Source organism: Nilaparvata lugens, chromosome 6 (assembly GCF_014356525.2).
Source record: "Nilaparvata lugens isolate BPH chromosome 6, ASM1435652v1, whole genome shotgun sequence".
In the NCBI taxonomy this organism is placed as follows: domain Eukaryota; kingdom Metazoa; phylum Arthropoda; class Insecta; order Hemiptera; family Delphacidae; genus Nilaparvata; species Nilaparvata lugens.
This window is the reverse complement of record NC_052509.1, coordinates 40194192-40215566: the sequence shown is the minus strand read 5'-3', so window position 1 is coordinate 40215566 and position 21375 is coordinate 40194192. Positions and strand designations below refer to the sequence as shown.

Genomic DNA, 21375 nt, shown 5'->3' with positions numbered 1-21375 from the left:
CAAGGAAAGTAAAAAAATTACATTTATACCTTTACATACACATTTTTCTCTACAACTGCAGTATTGGACTCCAATACAATAAAGATTTTTTCAAAATAATTTATCCAATTAATTTGTGAAATCAATTTAATAATAATAATAATAAGATGATTCAATTTAATTATTCTATCTCATCATAATAATTTATTTTATAATGATATATTATTAGAATAAGATAAAACAATATTAGTATTATCTGCAAAAAAAATCTGGCAGGAACGAGAATTGAACCTGGGTCGCACAGAGTGACAGACCACGGTATAAAGAAAGAAAGGTGTGTACAGACTTTCCCTCTGCTCCGCAACGGAACATCACTTCAGCAGAGCGATTGATGATCGACCGGGGAGCAAGAGTGGTTCGACCCGGGGAACTCGAGAAGAGCTAACATCTTCCATAACGTTCATGATGGGTGCGACTGCAGAGCGGAGGCGGAGCAACTGCAGTGCGATGGAGGAACGAGGGCGGTACGAGGGCGGAGCGTGCTCGGTGCGGGTTGGAGGCGCGTATAAGTGTACGCAGCTTAATTGACTCACCCACCATGTGCTCGTAACAATAGATGCGAAAAATTATGGCAATGAATCGCTGTATCTTCAAAGACACAACCTTTCTGGATTGAGGTTAGTTTGGTTTTTTAAATATTACAAAAAAAAACAGAGGTTTTATCGAAAATCGTTACACATACGTTTCTGCGCCTTGTTTCAAAGAACTTGCATACCAAATTTCATACAAATCGGACAATAACTGCGACTGTAACTGCAATACAAACAAACAAACAAACAGATGAAAGCCGATTGAGTCAAAACTAAGACCTCAGCTTCGCTTCAGTCAATAATTTTGTATTACATCAAGCAAAGGAAATACATTTACGACAAAAATACACATACATAATAACAGGGGTAGGTAAATCTTTTTAAAGAGTATCAATCAATTTCCTCCTTATCATAATATACAATGAAACTGGATATTATTTTACTGAATGCTAAAAAGATAGTAGCTCTTATAAGTTTATAATGAGAGAAATTCATTGAATTTTCAAATTAATTCCTCTTCCACAATCTCCTGCTCATTGGCTCGCCTATCGGCATTTATAGTTGATATGCAAAATTAGAACTTTCCCCTGGGTACAGTCCATGAAAAAGGTTAACAATCTTTGGCTAATCAATGAAAAAAAAAGTAACTGAAACAATATTATTGTTAATGAGCAGCTGACATAATTTTTATAATCATTTTACAACAATAATGGAAGAATATAATACTGCATTGCACAGCACCCCAAGAACATGTCATAATTAAAATTATTCCATGCTCTTTCTCAATTTTCAAGATCAAAATCGCAATTGTGGATTAAATTAGATTAAAATTTTTTAATCCCTTAATCACTCGTGTGGGGTGTTTAAAACACCCCAGTATGGTAAATTTAGTGTTCCCTCTCTTCTGGAGTTGGCAAACCTGCTGTCTCGGTCAGTACCTTCAAACTAGAGACTGAGTGGTGGGATAAACTGGTTTTTGCCAGTTTCCCTCAAGTCATTGGCGTGTTCGGTGAGTTTGATTTGGTCTGGGGTTACCACAACACCCCTCATGTAATATTGACTACAACATTTTTTTCACTGATCTATCTCTGATATAATTTTTCTAAATTCTGAATTTTTTATAAACTTTCCACCAATACAGCTTCCAAATTGTGTGAAAATATGTGTTTTGTGTAATTATTATGCCGGGATCCCAATAATATAATATATATGTGCAAGAATTTCAAAAAATGTGTCAGAATCAGAAGGAACCAGAATCATAAAGTATGGAAAAATAAGTGAGTGTTAGTCATATAAGAAATACTCATGTAGGTTTATACTCTTTAGAAATTGTTCAATCAAGATGTAAATGCAATAGTTGAATAGGAATTATATTTAGTTTTTACATTCTAATATTTTCTTTCATAAGATTACTAAACAAGTGCACAAAAAATCATAGTTTTGTAGACAGTGACAAATATTTTTTTCATGAGCCAGGAAAATAATACATCAACAACTTTTTGCCTTGCATCTGATGAAAATAAGCTTAAGAGTAGAATGAAAATAATGGTTAGTCTAAAAAAAATCATGTGATGTTTCAAGTGAAAATGTTTGTGGGGTGTTTCTAACACCCCATGTGAGTAGTTGTGTCTCAAAAGGCAACGCGAGTGTTCGAGGGTAATTATTAAATTGAAGTACATAATGTAATAAAGTTTGGATTACGTTGAATTTTTATAAAGGACAATACTTTATCTGACCACTGATTCACTTCTTGTTGTTTACTTGTTCTTGTTGATTACAAATAAAAATTAATCCACTTTGTCATTGGAGACACAACGCTCATGTGATCTGGAGAGTTAAGAGTAGCAAGTGATTAGAATAAGAATAAAGCATGTCCAGTCTATGTATTAATTAGCAAAACAATGACATGCAGGCCTCAAGCCTCAAGAATGCTGTCAGCAGTTGTTTTGCTGGGGGGAGAGAGTGGTGTGAACTGGTTTGTTGGAGAGGGAAGTGTAGAGGTGCATACAGACTCTCGCTCTGCTCCGCAACCGAATGTCACTCGAGCAGAGCGATTGATGATCGACCGGCGAGCAAGAGTGGTTCGACCGGGGAACGCGAGAAGATCTAACATCTTCCGTAACGTTCATGATGGGTGCATGGGTGGAGCGACTGTGGTTTGATGGTGGTACGAGGGCGGTATGAGGGAGGAGCGTGCTTGGTGTGGGTTGGAAGCGCGAATATGTGTATGCAGCTTAACATCTGCCGTAACGTTCATGATGGGTGTGTGGGCGGAGCGACTGTGGTTCAATGGTGGTACGAGGGCGGTATGAGGGAGGAGCGTGCTTGGTGTGGGTTGGAAGCGTGAATATGTGTTCGCAGCTTAAGATGCCAATGACTCCCCACTACGTGCCCCTACAACAGCACTAATCCAGCTCAGACAGAAATCGTCATTTGCATATACAAGCGCTTTCTACTGGTATATGTTGATACTGCACATTCTACTTTGTGGTAACGGCCAGCAACAGTCACAGTTATCATATAGTTAGTCAAAAGTATTCTTCGAGTATCTATAGTGAGGTCCACGTTATAATGGTAGTGTATGTTTTGCAATAGTATTGCTATCCTTGTCTATCATTCAACAAAGCAGATGGCACAACCTCTTTCACGCATTGTGATGTTGCCACATCGTTTATCAACAATGTAGAAATTCAACTAATTGACAAAATATTTCATCTCAATCATGAAAATTTATTATCACATCTTGAAGAAATATATTTGACAAATAAAATATGATTAACTATTTTCAAAAATAATGAACAGTTAAATTCATCAGATATATCAGTATCAGCTGTTCTGGACTCAAGGCTGAGATCTGGCAACCCTTTTCTCCTATCTTCCCACAATGCCATTACAAAGTGGACCTCACTATACCAGCTGATTGCATGTTGGCAAGATTCAACATGCTCATCATAAATTGGATATGTTTAGCTCTAGAAAAATGAACCACGTGTTTATGTTTTGTTCTGAAGATGACGTATAAATCTAAAGTATTAAATGTAAAAGGGTTGGGGTTGGGTTTTATTTAGGTTATATTTATTATGCAGTGGCTACAGTGACTGTGTTCATGGGAGGTTGCGGTGCATGTACGGCTTCGGCGAAGTGAGCAGTAACCAGAAACCACGTGACTGGTGCACCACTACTTGTTCCCACCGAACGAAAATCGAATTCTGGTTCACCATTTTTGGTGCATACTTTTGAAATAAATCGTTTACAGATTGGTGTTGACAAAATAATATAAGTGTTATCAATATGAACATTTCAGCTATTATTTATTATTATTGAATCAATAATAATTATTAATTTATAATTTGAAAAGAAAAAATTGCATGGTTGCCTGTAAAGTCGGTATACGGGCGAAAGTTTTACGTGACAACGACTTTGAGTGGTAAAATAATTTTAATGTGAATATTCATTCGTATAGTAGGAAGAAGGATGAAATAATAACTCACAATGAGAGTGAGTGAGAGGCACGCGTCCCTTCCACTCCGGCATGGTTAGCCCGCGCCCACCTAAGAGCGAGAGAGACAACCATTGACTTGACATTTTGAATTAGTGGCGCAGTTGCAGGAGATTGCTTGCGGCGCCTGCGCAGGTTGACTGCTCCGTTTCACTCTCTCTCCAGGTGATTGCTTTGGGTTGCTGGGCTTGCTGCTGCGAGCGTTTCTCGCCACTGCTCCTATTCGTGCTCTTTCCAGACGACCGTGAACCGAAACGAACGCTCTCACTCGCTCTCATTGTGAGCGCTTAACGTGGGAACGTAACGCAGTTTCTTGAAGTGTCTCCCGGCAAACCAATTTATAAGACGTTGTCACGTCAAAAATATTTTTCAATTTATTATACAAACTTGTCCAAGCCAATATTATATTTCATGTAGGTTGCAACAGACCTATGTTATCTTATCACAACAAAGCTGGAGTGGATGAATGTATAAACATAAAAATTTGACTATTAGTTCTTATAGAAGCACTAGGCTAATCATGTTTTTCCTTAAAAAGCTTTTTTAAATAATTAATTGATTTAAAAAATTTGACTACTTTTTATATGCAATTGGTGTTAATGAATAAAAAGTTTTATGGAATATTAGCAAAATGTTAATAATTGAAGTTTCTTGATTTATGTCTACTATTCAGACATTTATCTGGATAGATCCTGGCCTAGGAATGAATCAACAAAATAATAGTATTCCGACTAATAGATAACATAAACACATCTTACTTTAGTAGATTAGTCAATAAAGCTGAAAAATAATAAACTTTCCAGCCAATTAATAATGAATGAATTTCTTGCTTTTCGACTATCCTGTAATTAATTCCATCAATGGTATGGAATACTTTGTATGCCTCATCCTTTTTTAGTCTGTAGATTCTGAATGTGAAGACATAACCTAACAAAACAGCAGACAACCAACGCTCTCGACCAATAAGAAGCGTTGATCCCGGTACCGGTTTTGTGGAACATACTTTTCAAGCGGTGCAAGTGAGCATGTACGTGGTGCAAGTGAGCATGCACCACTCCACTCTGTTCCAAGATGGCGACCGGTACCTAAACTGTCAAAATCTCCCACCGAACGCATTTTCGTGTCCTTGGTCGAAATCGTACATGTACCGCAACCTCCCATGAACACAATCAATTACGCTAACCGTAGCTCCAGTTCGCCTTCCGGTAAAGTTATGACTTCGATTGCGCATGCGCCAACAAACTTCGTTTACCCACAGAGAAGAGGATTACCCAGAGAGACGTTTACCCTTCTCTGTGGTTTACCTTCGCTTACCTTGTCTAAATACAGCATTTTAATGCCTATATATTATATATCCATGTAGGCATTAAAATGCTGTATTTAGAAAAGGTGAGCTTAGTGTGTATATATGCCGATGTATGATGTAGCATATCTGAATAGAGCATAATTATTATATTGGAGCAGCTGAAAATTGAACATCAACTGAAACTGAAAGTATCACTACTTCTGAAGCTGTTTACTAATCTATCTTTTGGGTTTGGGTATAGAAACCACTAGAAACGGCCCCTCTCCAACACAACAACAAAAAATCGGGAGTTTAGGTAATAAATAGCTTGGGTCTATAATGATTCGTTTAAAGGCTTTTCACATATATTTTCCCTTAAACTTACTTTTTTTGTTGATGTCACTTGGACTTACTTTTTATTACACCACCATGAGTACATTTATACTTCAATTCATAATATACAAGGTCATCCTTTAATTTGTTTTCTTTTTCATCACTATATTTTTTCAAATCCTGGAAGGATGTAAACTTCATGATTGAGCCGATAGGTTATCATAACCATGTGACAAAAAACCATCATCATCACAGTGCACATGTAAATAGCGGTAGCCGCGCATGCGCAAATATTTACCGGAATGCAAATGGAGTTACGGTTACCATAACTGTAGCCACAGTCTATTTATTATGTTTCATTAGGATAGGTTAGGTTTTTGCTTTGAAATTGCAATTATGCTAGAAGAGGCTGGGGTCCAGGTAGAGTTATGTTTTTTGATGTTTCAAATGTGAAAGGGTTATGGGTTAGTGGTTAGGTTTTTTTGGGATATATTTAATAATGTTCCATGAAGTTAGGTTAGGTTTTTGCTTTAAAATTGCAATATGCTAGAAAAGGCTAGGATCCAGGTATAATTATGCTTTTTGATATTTCAAAAGTGGAGAATGGTCAGGGGGTTGGGATTTTGCTTCGAAATTGCAATATGCTGGGAGGGATTAGAGGTTTTTACCAAAAATTATGTTTATTGATGTTTTAAATGTAAAAAGGGTGGTTAGGGGGTTAGGTTTTGCTTTGAAATGACAATATGCTAAGTTATAGTATTTTTCAACATCAGTTAAATAACAACCGTTATATTTATCAATTATATTTTTGGAAGTACTCTTTCTTTTATTAAATAAAATGATAATATATTGAATATTATATTGAATTCAATGATAAATCATCATTGGATAATAATATCATCATCAAATTAATAGAATGCCGATTGGCTCCAGTTAGAGTGCTCGGTAACCATAATCACAAAGAACGTTACATTCAAAAGAACTGACTGAATGGAACGGGAAAAAACCATTACTAAAGCATGCGCGAAATGGTGCTTACTGTGACCGAGAGTGGTTTATTTGAGTAACAGCTGTGTACAGTCAGTGGCAAAATGGAGGGATTTGGCAACGTTTTCTCCTATAGTCAGGTCCACCTTATAATGTCAGTGAAGAAAGATAGGAGAAAAACATTGCCAATTCTCTCCATTTTGCCACTGACTAAACACAGCTGTTACTCAATTCATCCCATTAAATTCAATCCAATAATAATTATCATTTCCTTGATAAAATAATCAATTTTATGTCAAATTAATCAAAAAAATATATTTTTTCATAATTTGCTCCCATAACTGAGATCAGATTTTTTATTTTTATAAAAACCTGAAATAGCGGCTAATTTAAAAATCTGTGATACACCGATCTGAATTTCAAAACAACAGAAATTGAGTTTTTTGTAGGAATTCTATTCCAATTTCTTTCTAAAATGATAGAAAAATATAAATTATATTCAAAAATAAATAATTCCAATGGATTAATTTTGAAATAACTTTTCAATGTTATGTATACGAGTAGGTCTAACCTATACGGGTAGGCTAACTGAAGCATGGATGAAGTCTAGGATGGTTGGTTATCAACTTTTAAAATGTCATTTCAGGTAATTTAAGTTGTGTTTCTCATACGGTAATGTTTAAAAATTATTTCTTTGTTTCAAAAATACATTTTAAATCAATTATTCGACTTGTGTACTCAAGTATTTTGATAGAATGGAGAAAAAAATGGAGGCTGAGAATTTTTTGTTCAGTTTTGTACAGTCACTGTCGAAAGTAAATATAACCGCTGTGGCTACAGTTACGGTAACCGTAGCTCCATTCGCGTTCTGGTAAACATTTGCGCATGTGCGCTACCGCTATTTACATGTGCAAGTGCATTGTTGTGTTGATGGTTTTTGTTCACATGGTTATGATTTCTAAAGCTGCGTACACATATACGCTCTTCCAACCTGCACCAAGCACGCTCCTCCCTCGTACCGCCCTCGATCCTCCATCGCACGGCAGTAGCTTGGCCTCCGCTCTCCAGTCGCACCCATCATGCACGTTACGGAAGATGTTGGATCTTCTCGCGTTCCCCGGTCGAACCACTGTTGCTCGCTGGTCGATCATCAATCGCTCTGCTGGAGTGACGTTCGGTTGCGGAGCAGAGCGACAGTCTGTACGCACCTTTTAGGTTCATACAGACTTTCGCTCTGCTCTGCAACCGAACGTCACTCCAGCAGAGCGATTGATGATCGACCGGGGAGCAACAATGGTTCGACCGGGGAACGCGAGAAGATCTAACATCTTCCGTAACGTTCATGATAGGTGCGTGGGCGGCGCGACTGTAGTTCAATGGAGGAATGAGGGCGGTACGAGGGAGGAGCGTGCTCGGTGTGGGTTGGAAGAGCGTATATGAGTATGCAGCTTAAGTAATCTATCGTTTCAATCATGAAGTTTACATCCTTCCAGTATTTGGAAAAATATAGTAGTGAAAAATAAAAAAAAAATAAATGATGAGCTTGTATTATGAATTGAAGTACAAATGTACACATGGTGATACTGTACCGTAATGAAAAGTAAGTCCAAGTGACAAATACCAAAAAAAAGTAAGTTCAAGGAAAAAGATATGCGAAAAGCCTTTAAACAAATCATTATAGACCTAAGCTATTTATTACCTGAGCTCCCGATATTTTTTTTTTGTGTTGGAGGGGGGTATTGGGGGTTCTGTGCCCGAAACCCCAAAAGATAGATTAGGAAACAACTTCAGAAGTGATACTTTCAGTTTCAGTTTGTGTTCAATTTTCAGCTGCTCTATTATAATAATTATGTTCTATTCAGATATGCTACACCATACATCTAATAAGTACATCATATACGCACTAAGCTCACCTTTTTCTAAATACAGCATTGTAATGCATATATGGATATATAGTATACAGCCATTAGAAGGCTGTACACTGCCATTATAATGTGGACCTCACTATAGAAGATTTTTCACTTTGGAACTTTGGAAGCGTTAGAAAATAAAATGGACAATGAGCTGGTTCAAGTAAATGGCTGTGCCACTGGATTTTTTGGTACTGGAATCTAAGTCACCCGACTTTGCTTTTGATTTTCAAGTAGCCTAGTATGTGGTTAACAAAATAACAAGTATTGTAACATTATACTTTATATTATAGTGTTTACACTTCACAATAATATATTTATCAATACTTGTTTAAATACAGAGTACAGTTGTATACATCCACAATATAAAACTGTATTATGAATGCAATTTATTGATACGGTACCGTATCAACAATGCAACGGGAAATAGACAAAACTGAATTTTTGCACATCTGAGATTCTTCTGATCAGCTGATTCTTGTACATTTGAGTTACGGAGCATATTATCTCTGTGTTATTATAGCAGCTTCTCTTTGTCTCAGAAACAGAGTAACGGCCAGCAACAGTCACAGTTATAACATAGTTATTTTAAAAGTATTCTTTGAGTATCTATAGTGAGGTCCACGTTATAATGGTAGTGTACGATTTGCAATGGTGTTGCTATCCTTGTCCATCGTTCATCAAATGTGAAAGAGTTGGGGGTTCGTTTTTATTTAGGTTATATTTAATAATGTTTTATTAGGATAGGTTAGGTTTTTGCTTTAAAATTGCAATATGCTAGAAGGGGCTAGGGGCTAGGGTCTAGGTAGAGTTATGTTTTTTGATGTTTCAAAGGTAAAAGGATAGGTTAGGGGGTTAGGATTTTGCTTTGAACCACATGTTCGAAATGAACCATGTTTATGAAATGAACCACATATTTGTGAACATGTTCATGGAATGAACCATATGTTTATGTTTTGTTCTAAAGATGACGAATAAATCTGAAGTATTAAATGTGAAAGGGTTAGAGGTTGGGTTTTATCTAGGTTATATTTAATAATGTGTTATTAGGATAGGTTAGGTTTTTGCTTTGAAATTGCAATATGCTAGAAGGGGCTAGGGTGCAGTTGGAGTTATGTTTTTTGATGTTTCAAATGTGATAGGATAGGTTGGGGGGTTAGGATTTTGCTTTGAAATCCAAATTATTAAATGTGAAGGGGTTAGGGGTTAGTGGTTAGGTTTTTTTGGATTATATTTAATAATGTTCCATAAGGTTAGGTTAGGTTTCTGCTTTAAAATTGCAATATGCTAGAAAGGGCTAGGGTCCAGGTAGAATTATGCTTTTTGATATTTCAAAGGTGGAAAGATAGGTTAGGTTTTTGCTTTGAAATTGCAATATGCTGGAAGGGATTAGAGGTTTTTCAAATTGTTATGTTTATTGATGTTTAAAATGTAAAAGTGGAGGTTGATGGTTCGGTTTTTGTTTTGAAATGACAATATGCTGACTTAGTTATAGTGTTTTTTAACATCAGTTAAATAACAACTGTTATATTTTATTAGTTATATTTTTTAAAAGTACTCTTCCTTTTATTAAATAGAATGATAATATATTGATTATTATATTGAAGTTAATGATAAATCATCATTGGATAATAATATCTTCATCACATAGAATGACGATTGGCTCCAGTTACAGTGCTCGGTAACCATCATCACAAAGAACGTTACATTCAAAGATTTGACTGAATGGAACGGGAAAAACCCGTTGCTAACGCATGCGCGATACGGTGCTGTCTGTGACAGAGAGTGGTTTGTGTTATTATGAATGAATTTGAACGATACGCTTTTAGGTTAAGCTTTTAAAATATTATCCAATTTGGTTTATAGTTTGTACGTTGAATAACGACGATTTTTAGAGAAAAATGCCCAAAGTTGTCTCTAGAAGTATTGTTTGCTCTGATACAAAAGACCAAGAGGAATACAGCGAAGAAAAACCATTGCATATATACTATTGTTTATGTGGACAAATGACTTTGATTCTAGGTAAGACTTTTATTATTTTTCTCAATGCTTTGTTATCATTTTTAGTTTTATGTAGTTGCAGTCTAGTATGTCAGTCGCAAAATCCAGCAGCGATAGAGGAGATTGAGGCAATTAGGCAAGTTTAAATTTGTAGCTATTATAGCCTATTAGGTCGAGTGGCGTCGTATCCAAAATAAAAATAAATTTATGATCATAATATTGGAGTATATATCACCTAAATCTTGTACGGGAGTATCCTATAAACTTCTTTACATAATTATTTGCTCTTTTAATAGGCTATAGGTTCCATTTTGGGGGAAACATCCCCATATTTGCTCATATCCCCTCCCCTGGATACGCCACTGATTGGGTTGATTGAATAAAAGCTATATACATTATATAGACTCTTTTCAATCAGTCACCTGGACAAGGAGGACCTGAAGACGTTGACCGAACGCGCCCTCACTGGCTCTGGCACGTGGCTGAACATCCTCAACGCCAGAACAGGGAAACAGTCCTTTACCTTCGACAAATGACAGTGCGGCACAACCAAATTTGTCCTTCTCCGAGTGTTGTAGGAGTGCATTTGCTCTCTCCGATGTAGCGTTGTAATATTGCTCCTCACATATAGCAGTGAATCCAAGATGTCCACAGACTGTGTGGATGCCCAATCTGCGGAAGATCGGCTGTCAATGTGCATCAAGCTCGAAGAGCATTCTTTTAGAGCAGTAGAATAATAATAATAATAAACTTCCTGTCCATAAAGTAACCATGCAGGGCATGCTCACAAGAGATAAGTCAGAAGAAAAACATAAAAGGCAAAAACCAGCAGCGGACATCACAGCGCAAAATTAGTCGAAATATCTACTCACCAGTGCACTGTCACATTCAAAGAATTCGTTAAGTAAGTAGAAAGGATTCTCCTGCAAGAAGTACTTCAACCTTCGCTTTAGGGCAGCCACAGGTAGACTCCTCACTGAAATGGGCAGCTTATTTATAATCTTTCCTGACAGATAGACAACACTGGATTGCGTCCTCCCCAATCTGCAGTATGGGAGATCCAGCCTTAATCTGTTTCGAGTGCCGTACTCATGGGAGTCTCCCCTGACAGGCTGGACCTCCAGGTCACCAATTGCATTCACAGCAGATCTAAAAATATACAGGCCATAAACAGTTAAAAGACCCTCTTGTATAAACAGTGGGCGGCAATGGGCAAGGTGTTCAGCATTGCACAAGATTCTAAGAGCCCTCTTCTGCAAAAGCAAGACCCTCCTCACATGGGTGGAACTGCCCCAAAGCGTGATACCATGAGCCATCACACTCTGGAAGAAAGCAAAATAGCACATGCGTAGATAGGCCGCAGAAACGCACCTCTTCAGACCCTTCAGTAGGAACAGGATCCTGCTCAGCCTGCAACAGACACCTTGAATATGCTCCTACCAGGAAAGTTTCCTATGTCTGTGGCATGTGGCGAATGTCCCCAGATCAAGATACCATACAGTATGTATGCGGCTACCAAAAACTGCATGGTACAACATCAGTTTCTACAACATAATTTATATAACAGTCCAAATTTAGCTAGGTTATGTGTCACTTACACATTTTTAATTACACACTTTAATTTAAAATTCAAAACAAGCAATGATCGAATAATGAATTTTCATTATTATTACGGTATTGTTATTATTATTTCATCCACTTAATACCTACCTTAATACCTTAATACCTTCAGCTTCATCCATTACCCACAATTGTGGGATCGATGGCGTCAAAAAATCAAAACACGTACAAACACAAGAAAAAAAAAACTGTAACAGTTCAGATGGCAGTGATCCAGTGCTCATGCTCTCAATAAAAATTCAAATTATCACTCATAAATTCGTTCACACTGTAGTATGCCTTTGCACACAGTAGCTTCCGGACGGTTCTCCTGAAGGCGGCCTCATCCAATTGCTTCACACTATTAGGCAGCTTGTTGTAGAATTTCAGGGCTGAAATCCTGTAACTGGCCTGTGATCGGTGGAGGCGTCTCCTGGGGATATCCAACAGCTCACTGCGCCTGGTGTTGTGGCGGTGGATGTCACTACGGGCAGCTAGAGTATGCTGTATCTTCTTGACATACACCAAGCACAGGAGGATGTAATGGCTGAAGACAGTCAGTACACCAAGGCGAGCAAAGATGGGCTTGCAGTGGGCAAGATGATCGCTGCCTGTTATAATTCTTATAGCCCTCTTTTGCAGTCTCAGCACATCAGCAGCCCCCGCTGAATGACCCCACAGAAGCAAGCCATAGGTAATGTGGCAATGGAAGAGCGCATGATACATCATTATCAGGTACTTCTCAGTCACCAGGCCCCTCATCTTGAGCAGCAGAAAGCAAATGCGGGAGAGTCGACTGGTTACTTGCTGTATATGACTGTTCCAGCTGAGTTTGCTGTCCAAGACAAAACCCAGCAGCTTCACTGGATTCTGAGGGTCACGCGGCTCACGTGACAAGCTGCAGATGATCCTTTGGGTCTTGTCCTCATTCAGCTGGAATCGATTAGCCAGGAACCATGAAGTGGCAGACTGAAGATGCTCCGCAGATGCCTCCAAAACCCGCTCAAGCTCAGCACCCGATGACAGTAGAGATGCATCATCCGCGAACATCAGAGAGGAACCGTGGTCGTCGAGGTCATTTATCATGACAAGAAACAGTGTAGGCCCCAGCACCGATCCCTGAGGAACACCAAAAGTTACCGGAAGTGTCCGGGAGTCAGCACCACTGAGGGAGACAAGCTGAGTCCTTCCAGAAAGGTAAGAGCCCAAGATGGAAAGGGCAGAGTCTCTAAGACCATAAAAGCTCAGCTTTCTAAGAAGAATGCCATGGTCCACGCAGTCAAAGGCTCGGCTCAGATCACAAAGAGCAAGAGCAAGAGACTCACCATCCTCGAAGGCAGCATCAATCCGCTCAGCCACATGGTCGACTGCACCCACAGTTGATCTCCCAACTCGGAAACCAAACTGCATGTTGGAGAACAGGCCATTCTCCTCGAAAAAGGCCTCCAGCTGAGGCTTTATCACTGCCTCAATCACCTTGCCAAAGACAGGAGTTATGGAGATTGGCCTGAAGCTACGAAGCTCACGATCACCCTTCTTGAAGACCGGGACAGTTCTTGATGTTTTCAAGAAATCAGGAAAATTTCCAGACCTCAAGCACTCATTGACAGATGCAGAGAGAGGAACTGCAATGGCATCAACAACAGGCTGGACCTCCAGGTCACCAATTGCATTCACAGCAGATCTAAAAATATACAGGCCATAAACAGTTAAAAGACCCTCTTGTATAAACAGTGGGCGGCAATGGGCAAGGTGTTCAGCATTGCACAAGATTCTAAGAGCCCTCTTCTGCAAAAGCAAGACCCTCCTCACATGGGTGGAACTGCCCCAAAGCGTGATACCATGAGCCATCACACTCTGGAAGAAAGCAAAATAGCACATGCGTAGATAGGCCGCAGAAACGCACCTCTTCAGACCCTTCAGTAGGAACAGGATCCTGCTCAGCCTGCAACAGACACCTTGAATATGCTCCTACCAGGAAAGTTTCCTATGTCTGTGGCATGTGGCGAATGTCCCCAGATCAAGATACCATACAGTATGTATGCGGCTACCAAAAACTGCATGGTACAACATCAGTTTCTACAACATAATTTATATAACAGTCCAAATTTAGCTAGGTTATGTGTCACTTACACATTTTTAATTACACACTTTAATTTAAAATTCAAAACAAGCAATGATCGAATAATGAATTTTCATTATTATTACGGTATTGTTATTATTATTTCATCCACTGACCATCTGTAAAAGGTGTATAAGGATTTGTCATTAAACAAACAGTAACATTTTATCTATATGCTTAAACCTCCATCTTGAGGTTTGTAAAAATCTTTATAAAGTATTCCTCCACTGACTAGGCACATACGGATAGCATAAATATAATTATCTATATATAAAAGGGAGAATTCCAAGTTCTTTGAAGTAGGGCCGACAACTAGTTCGAATTGACTCCTCTTTCATCACCCTCAATGCCTAATTCTGTAGTCTAAACACCTCCACTACACCGCTAGAATTACCCCAAAAAATTATTGTATAGTTCAGAAGGGAGTGGAACAGAGCGAAATACACACTTTTAAGAGCCATCGAATCCAGAGAAGCCTTTCACCTTAGGGGCTAAAGTGTACGCCCAGTGCCAAATTACCTGTCATCAAATTTTTGGTTGGGATCGATTTATTATGTTATTTTGAGCACAAAATCACAAAAATTAAACGGCGGTCACTATTGTTTTTAAAATAAACTAAGTTCAAAGTAGCACAATTTTACATGCATTTAACCTATAGGTAGCAGCCATAAGTAGCTAAGGTTAGGAAAAGCTTTAGGTTAGAAAAGTTTTGGTTAGGAAAAGCTTTGGTTTAGGAAAACTTAGATTAGGAATATCATAATTTGATGATTTCGATAATCAAAATGGCTGCTACTTATAGGTTAAATGCATGTAAAATTCTTTACTTTGAACTTAGTTTATTTTTAAAACAATTGTGACCGCCGTTTAATTTTTGTGATTTTGTGCTCAAAATAACATACTAAATCGATCCCAACCAAAAATTTTATGACAGGTATTTTGGCACTGGACGTACACTTACACCTCCTTTAGGTTTCTGAGAACAAAAATTACTGAATTAAGTTTGTTTTTCAGGCATTCCAGATGTTTCCATGAAAGATCAGAGTCAATCACCACTCCAAGAACTCTTATACTACTTACAGATTCTATATTTTGGCCTTCAATTTCCAAGCTACCCCCTTTAGTAGTTCGAAAAGGCATTTCTTTGGTTTTTCTTTATTCAGAATTAACATATTAGCAGCTAACCATTTTTGTAATTTAACAAGTGCTGCTTTGCTCTCCAGTTCGGCATTGGGCTAACTATTGCTGTTCAGTATAATACTAACATCATCTGAATATTGAGATAAAATATTTTGTTAGTTATTATTATTGTATTTCTACATTGTTGAAGTACAATCTGGTAACGTTGCGGAGCTAGGAAAGGATAGCGCTATCTGCTTTGTCGAACGATAGACAAGGATAGCAACATCAAATACTGCCATTATATTGTAACGTGGACCCGACTATTCGCTATGAGCATAATTTGATATGTTAGGAACCCCTAACACAGAATAGGTTCTACAGAATGGAAACTGTCAATAAAACGCCTATCTAACCAATGCTTTTTACATGGCGCAAATACTAGACACGTCACGTGACCTTGGGAAGTTTCAATCCTGGTCTTCTGATTGGCTCGTGGCAGTGAACGATATTAATTGATCCGGATCATTAAAGTTATCCGAACCTACCATCAATACTATTACAATGCGGCGCTTCCTAACGAGATGGCGGATTTTTGCGTCAGGGTACTAGCCAAGTTCCCATACTGTATGTATACTGTGCCCCTAACAAGACTATTCGTCTGTGTATAGGCGGAGTTCAGATAAGACAGTCATTTTTTAATTTTAAATAATAACAGAAAATTGTACAGCTCAATTATATTTATTGAAGCTATATTGATGAAATATTATTTGAAGTTGTATTCACAAATATTTTTCTAAACTAGCATGTGCTGCGGTGCACTGCACCAGCTCCCGGCAATTCCCAGATAAGAGAGAAACAAATCTTTTTTGAGGCAAAATCACAAAGGTTAGGAATAAAATAACAATCTACAGACTAAAAAGGAATTGATGTTAAAACTGTGGAATGGAGGTTTGAAGGCTTTGAACTCTGTTGCTAAGATTGGGTTGATTAACGTGCATATTGGGATCGGATTAACTGCTCGGATGCCTCCCAGCCAATACACTACAGCCACCTGTGCACTCTCTTCCTGTATACCGCCAAACTGCAAATTGATGTCAACTTCAGCTAATATTCTACTGTTTATTTATTTGTTAATACAATTACAAATCATATGAATATGATGAGGAAAGAACAACAGGCATAGCATTGTCCTAACTCCGCCCGCCCGCCTAATAAACAATTGTTTCATTTTCATAGCCCAAAACTATTCTGTTCCCGAATTTTGATATATAATAACTTGTCAATAAAAATAGGTTATGTTTTTACTGTGGGAAGTTAAAGTTCAATTTCTGTCCACAAATATATATACAAGCTGAAAATTTTGAATTTACAATGATTAATGATTAGGCTGTTGAGTAAGGCAGGTTGACATCAGTGAGTCTCCTAGTGTTGATACATAATTATGTGGAGTTCCCTTCAAGAGTTTCTTTGCTGTTCCTTTTCGTCATCTGGCTCCCAAATCACTCTCTTTTAATAAATTTGAAGAATATTATTATAGGGGGAACATTGATTATAATCATAGAGAAAAGAATGCTACAGTACTATTTGTATAATGGATATTCTTTTGTCTCTGATATAATATAGGATGATCAGGAGGTGAATAGCTGATGTTTGGCTAAGGTGTAGCAACGAGCTGTAGTTGTAGTGGCTGAAACACTCACTTTTTTGAACATTGTTCTTTAAAGCTGGATTCGCACACTACAGTGACAGTGAAAATATAATTCCTTCAACTTCTAAAGGGATTATTCATACAGCCAAACTGAATGGGAATAGAACTTGAAGGAATTATATTTACATTGTGTTACAATGATAATGCGGAGTATCTTTTTCTGTAGCAGGAGAATCCTCTCAGAATCTCTCACATGACCCCAGATCTCAATGTCATAGTTGATGTGACCATGATAATCTTTTAGTGGGCTCCTTTATACCTTCTTCTTCATCCATTAACTTATTACAATTCAAAGGTAATTCAGGGTGAGTAAGTGCCTCTTCAACTCAGCATAACATCAAATCTGATTGAGGAATTTTGTACCCAAGTCGATCATGAATGCAAGAACCCTGACCTCGTATCCGCTAATGGTTGGTGGTCTACATCGCTCATTCATGCCTGACGTAAACCACTAGCCATCCTCATCAAGTAATAATTGGGTTGACATGCAGATATCCATCTGGGGATTCTCGTCTTGTGCATACATATAGTAGTAGTTGCTGTTTACTATTCTATAAATGGTGTAATTAATTGATGCATTGTTGCTACTATTTTTATGTAATAATTTTCAGACTGCGCAATTGAGAAGCTGCCATTGAGAAAAAAGGATGGCGCTAGAGTTATTGATGGCAGTAAGCATGCTCACAAAATGACCTGCGATCCCGATGAGACAGTGTACCTGAAACGACCTGAAGGCATAGAACGTCAGTACCGCATGAAATGTAAAAAGTGAGTCTTACTTGATATTTATTCAATCTTGGAAAATTAGGTGTCAATTGATTCTTAAAATTATTAAAAAATGTTTTTTTTGTAAAATCAACGTTTTTTGTTATTTAAGAAGAAAAATTTTAAACGGCCGCCATTTTGTTATATGAATTTGAAAAATTGTCATAATTTTATTTTAGTTCTGTTTAGAAATCTAGATCATCTCAGTGGCTTTAACAGTCATAAATGATTGTGCAAAGTTTCACTTCCGTATGTTCAGCCATTATTTAGGAAAAAATAGTAGGTGAAAAAAACCAAATGGCGGCTGTGTGAGTAAAGCTGCGTTTACACCGGAGCTAATAACACGAGATAAACAAAAACTTGAACTTGACTGAATCGTCAAAAATTTTATCTTAACAAAAGTAAATAACTCGTCTATTTAACAGAAAATTTCTTGTTATTAACAAGATTTATGTTATCCATTGAGAGTCGGTAAAAATCAAAGGAAATGTGTTATGTTTGTAACAGATAATGTCAATAACAAAAGTTAATAGCCTCTTTAAGCGCATTAACTTTTGTTGACCGAGCGAAGTGAGGTCTAAGATTCAAGTCGACGGTTTGGCATTTCTCTTAATGTTTAAATGTTTGAATGTTTATATGTTTTTATGTTGCGCATTTACGGCGAAACGCGATAATAGATTTTCATGAAATTTGACAGGTATGTTCCTTTTTTTAATTGCGCGTCGACGTATATACAAGGTTTTTGGAAATTTTGATTTCAAGAATAATATAAAAGGGAAAAGGAGCCTCCTTCATACGCCAATATTGGAGTAAAAATCAGACTATAGAATTATTCATCATAAATCAGCTGACAAGTGATTACACAGATGTGTGGAGAAGCCAGTCTATTGCTGTATTTCCATAAGGTCTATAGTTTCAATCAGGTACTTGTGGATGAGAATACTGCGTGAGGTCTACTGTTCACAGAAATACTAGTTAATAACAGGTTCCTATCTTCCCCGCAACCCCCTCGCCAGTATCCAGTATCCGAAACACATGAAGACAGAGTGAGTAAAGTTATAAACTTTGTTGATAACAAAACTAGCAGCCAAAAGAAAATCTAGCAACATATATGTTAAAAACTTTTGTTATCAACTCCGGTGTAAACGCAGCTTTACTAATGACTTTCGGTCATTTTGAAAATGTAATTAAAACATGATTCGTACCCAGGAGCAATGTCCTATTATATTGGTAGGGAGTTCGGAAATGTTTGTTTCATATCTCTTTCCTGTTGTGTTTAAATGGAAAGGGATTATTTCATATCATTTCCTAAGAATCGACAATACTTTGTTGGAACACTACTGGTCTATGTAGTTGTATTACAAAATTATTTTATCGAAATTAAAATTGCATTCAATCTTTATTCTGATAAATAATTTTTCATACTTTTTAAATTCATTGAATAATTGACTATATTGTAATGATGTAATGCCTTGTGAATTTTTGTTTATTAGTTTATATTTTTGTAAAATGTACTTGAATAAAGAAACATAATTTATCTCTCTTATACATTCCTTCGTGAAATCGTCAATCAATGAGTTATTGAGAAATTCAACTCCTATTGGTCTATTCTTATTTTCAGGTGTGGCCTGGCTCTTTATTATAAGCATAGTCCAACAAGCAATGTCAATTTCATTCTCAAGGGATCTGTTGTCAAGAGCTCTGGAGAAGGACCGAAAATGGACATTTATAATCAAGTAGCTGTTGAAAAACCGAAAAAGATCATGGTAACCAAACACACTAAGAACATGGGTAAATTCAGTTCAGTCACCGTATCTACCATCGACGAGGAAGAAGATGAAATAGAAGCTGTAAGTTTCGTTTACTTTTTCACTCTATGTTCTTCTCATAAATAAATCTTAACACTATGATTTGCATGACGTAGAATTTAAATAATGCTATTGCTGCTTATTTATTCTTAACTAATCAATGAGCTATAATTGAGCTAATTTAACGTTAATTTGTAACGCTTGTGCTATTTTAAATGTGTTTCTTCATAACATTTCTTGCAGCAAATTCTGTGTTGAACTTTATAGTGTGATTACTCCTGCAAAACAAATAGTAGATTCAATTGTAGTAAAAAACATTCATTGTTTCATGAGTTTATAACTGGAGTTTGTTATTCACATAGTTGAAGCATAAGCGAACTAAAGAACCATGGGGTAGGGTAAGCCTTGCAGGTTTTTATTGTACGTTCTAGTTGGCGTAATTGGCGTTCAGTGGCGTAGATCTGTGTCAAGCTTGAGGTGCTAGAGGTCTAATAGAGCTGTAATAGTCCAGTATTTAGTGAAAAAATATGGCCTGTGACCTCTAGAAAATTGTGAAAGGTAACCTTTTTCACCGGATCTGTTACCTAGTTGAGGCATCCAAATCTTCCCTCATTGTTGATTTATTTTTATAAGGCTATTTATTAATCTGTTCCTTGATTAATTTTTATAGAACTGTAGTACCTACCAAATTCTCATTTGCTTGTAAAGAATAGAAGTAAAAGGAAAGTGGAAGAAAAATAATCAATCAGTTATTCACCGTTTTCTCTCAATCTGAAATTTGATAACTTTGTCTTGTGAACATTTCACTGTGTCGAGTATGTCTGATTTCGGTCTAATAACATATCGAAAAATAACGTTAGAATATTTCTAAAACCAGGGAAATTAATTCTAATTTATTGACACAAATTTGTAATACAATTTTCATGTGCAATGAAATATTCAATGTTGTTACTGTATGGTGATATTCAATTTATTCCTAATGAGATCTCCCCCATTGTTGAATTCTGCAACAATGAAGAAACAATGAGAATATATAATAAATGGGGATTCTGCAACAATGGGGATATAAACCCTGTTGTAATTTGATTATACTTTTTTTTGCTTTTACATTTTTTCAAATAATGAACTGCTGTTATTGCATTTCATTTAAATTGGACTCTTCACTTTATTTTTTTAAATTTACAGAGAGAAGTAGCCGACTCTTATGCGAACAACGCTCGTATTATTGAGAAGCAGCTTGAAAGAAAAGGAATGAACAAACGTAAACAGGTGGTGCAGCAGACGCAGGCAGAAATCGAAGCCAAACGAAATAGAGTTAGAGGAACACTTATTGACAAATAGTCTTAATATCTTCAAATTCTTCAACTTGTAAATACTGTAATTCTCAAGTCAATATCCAAATATTAAAAATTTGTATACTCAATAAATTGCATTTAATTGAAATAATTGTCAAATCCAAGGAAACCCAAATATTCTGCATTCATCACATTGGGATTTTCATCCAAATAGATATCTTTATTATTAATTTAAGAAGAAAACTGGACAAAGAATCAAGACTCATTAGTGAAAACAGAGATGGAGCACAAACAAATTTCTATATACAACTCAGACCATCAAATCGGACTAATTTGAAAGGAGGCAAGGAGTCAAGCGGAAGCAGTGAGTAAAAA

The 21375-nt window shown here is 36.9% G+C and overlaps 1 protein-coding gene across 1 annotated transcript; it reads left to right on the top strand.

The window, feature by feature from the left end:
* The first annotated feature begins 10377 nt into the window (after nt 1–10377).
* LOC111059828 (UPF0428 protein CXorf56 homolog) lies at nt 10378–21148 on the top strand. The gene is made up of 4 exons (XM_022347452.2): nt 10378–10605; nt 17744–17900; nt 19519–19747; nt 20891–21148. Exons 1-4 carry the CDS (start codon nt 10485–10487, stop codon nt 21044–21046), a joined length of 663 nt encoding a protein of 220 aa, XP_022203144.1. The 5' UTR covers nt 10378–10484; the 3' UTR covers nt 21047–21148.
* Nucleotides 21149–21375: the final 227 nt, after the last annotated feature.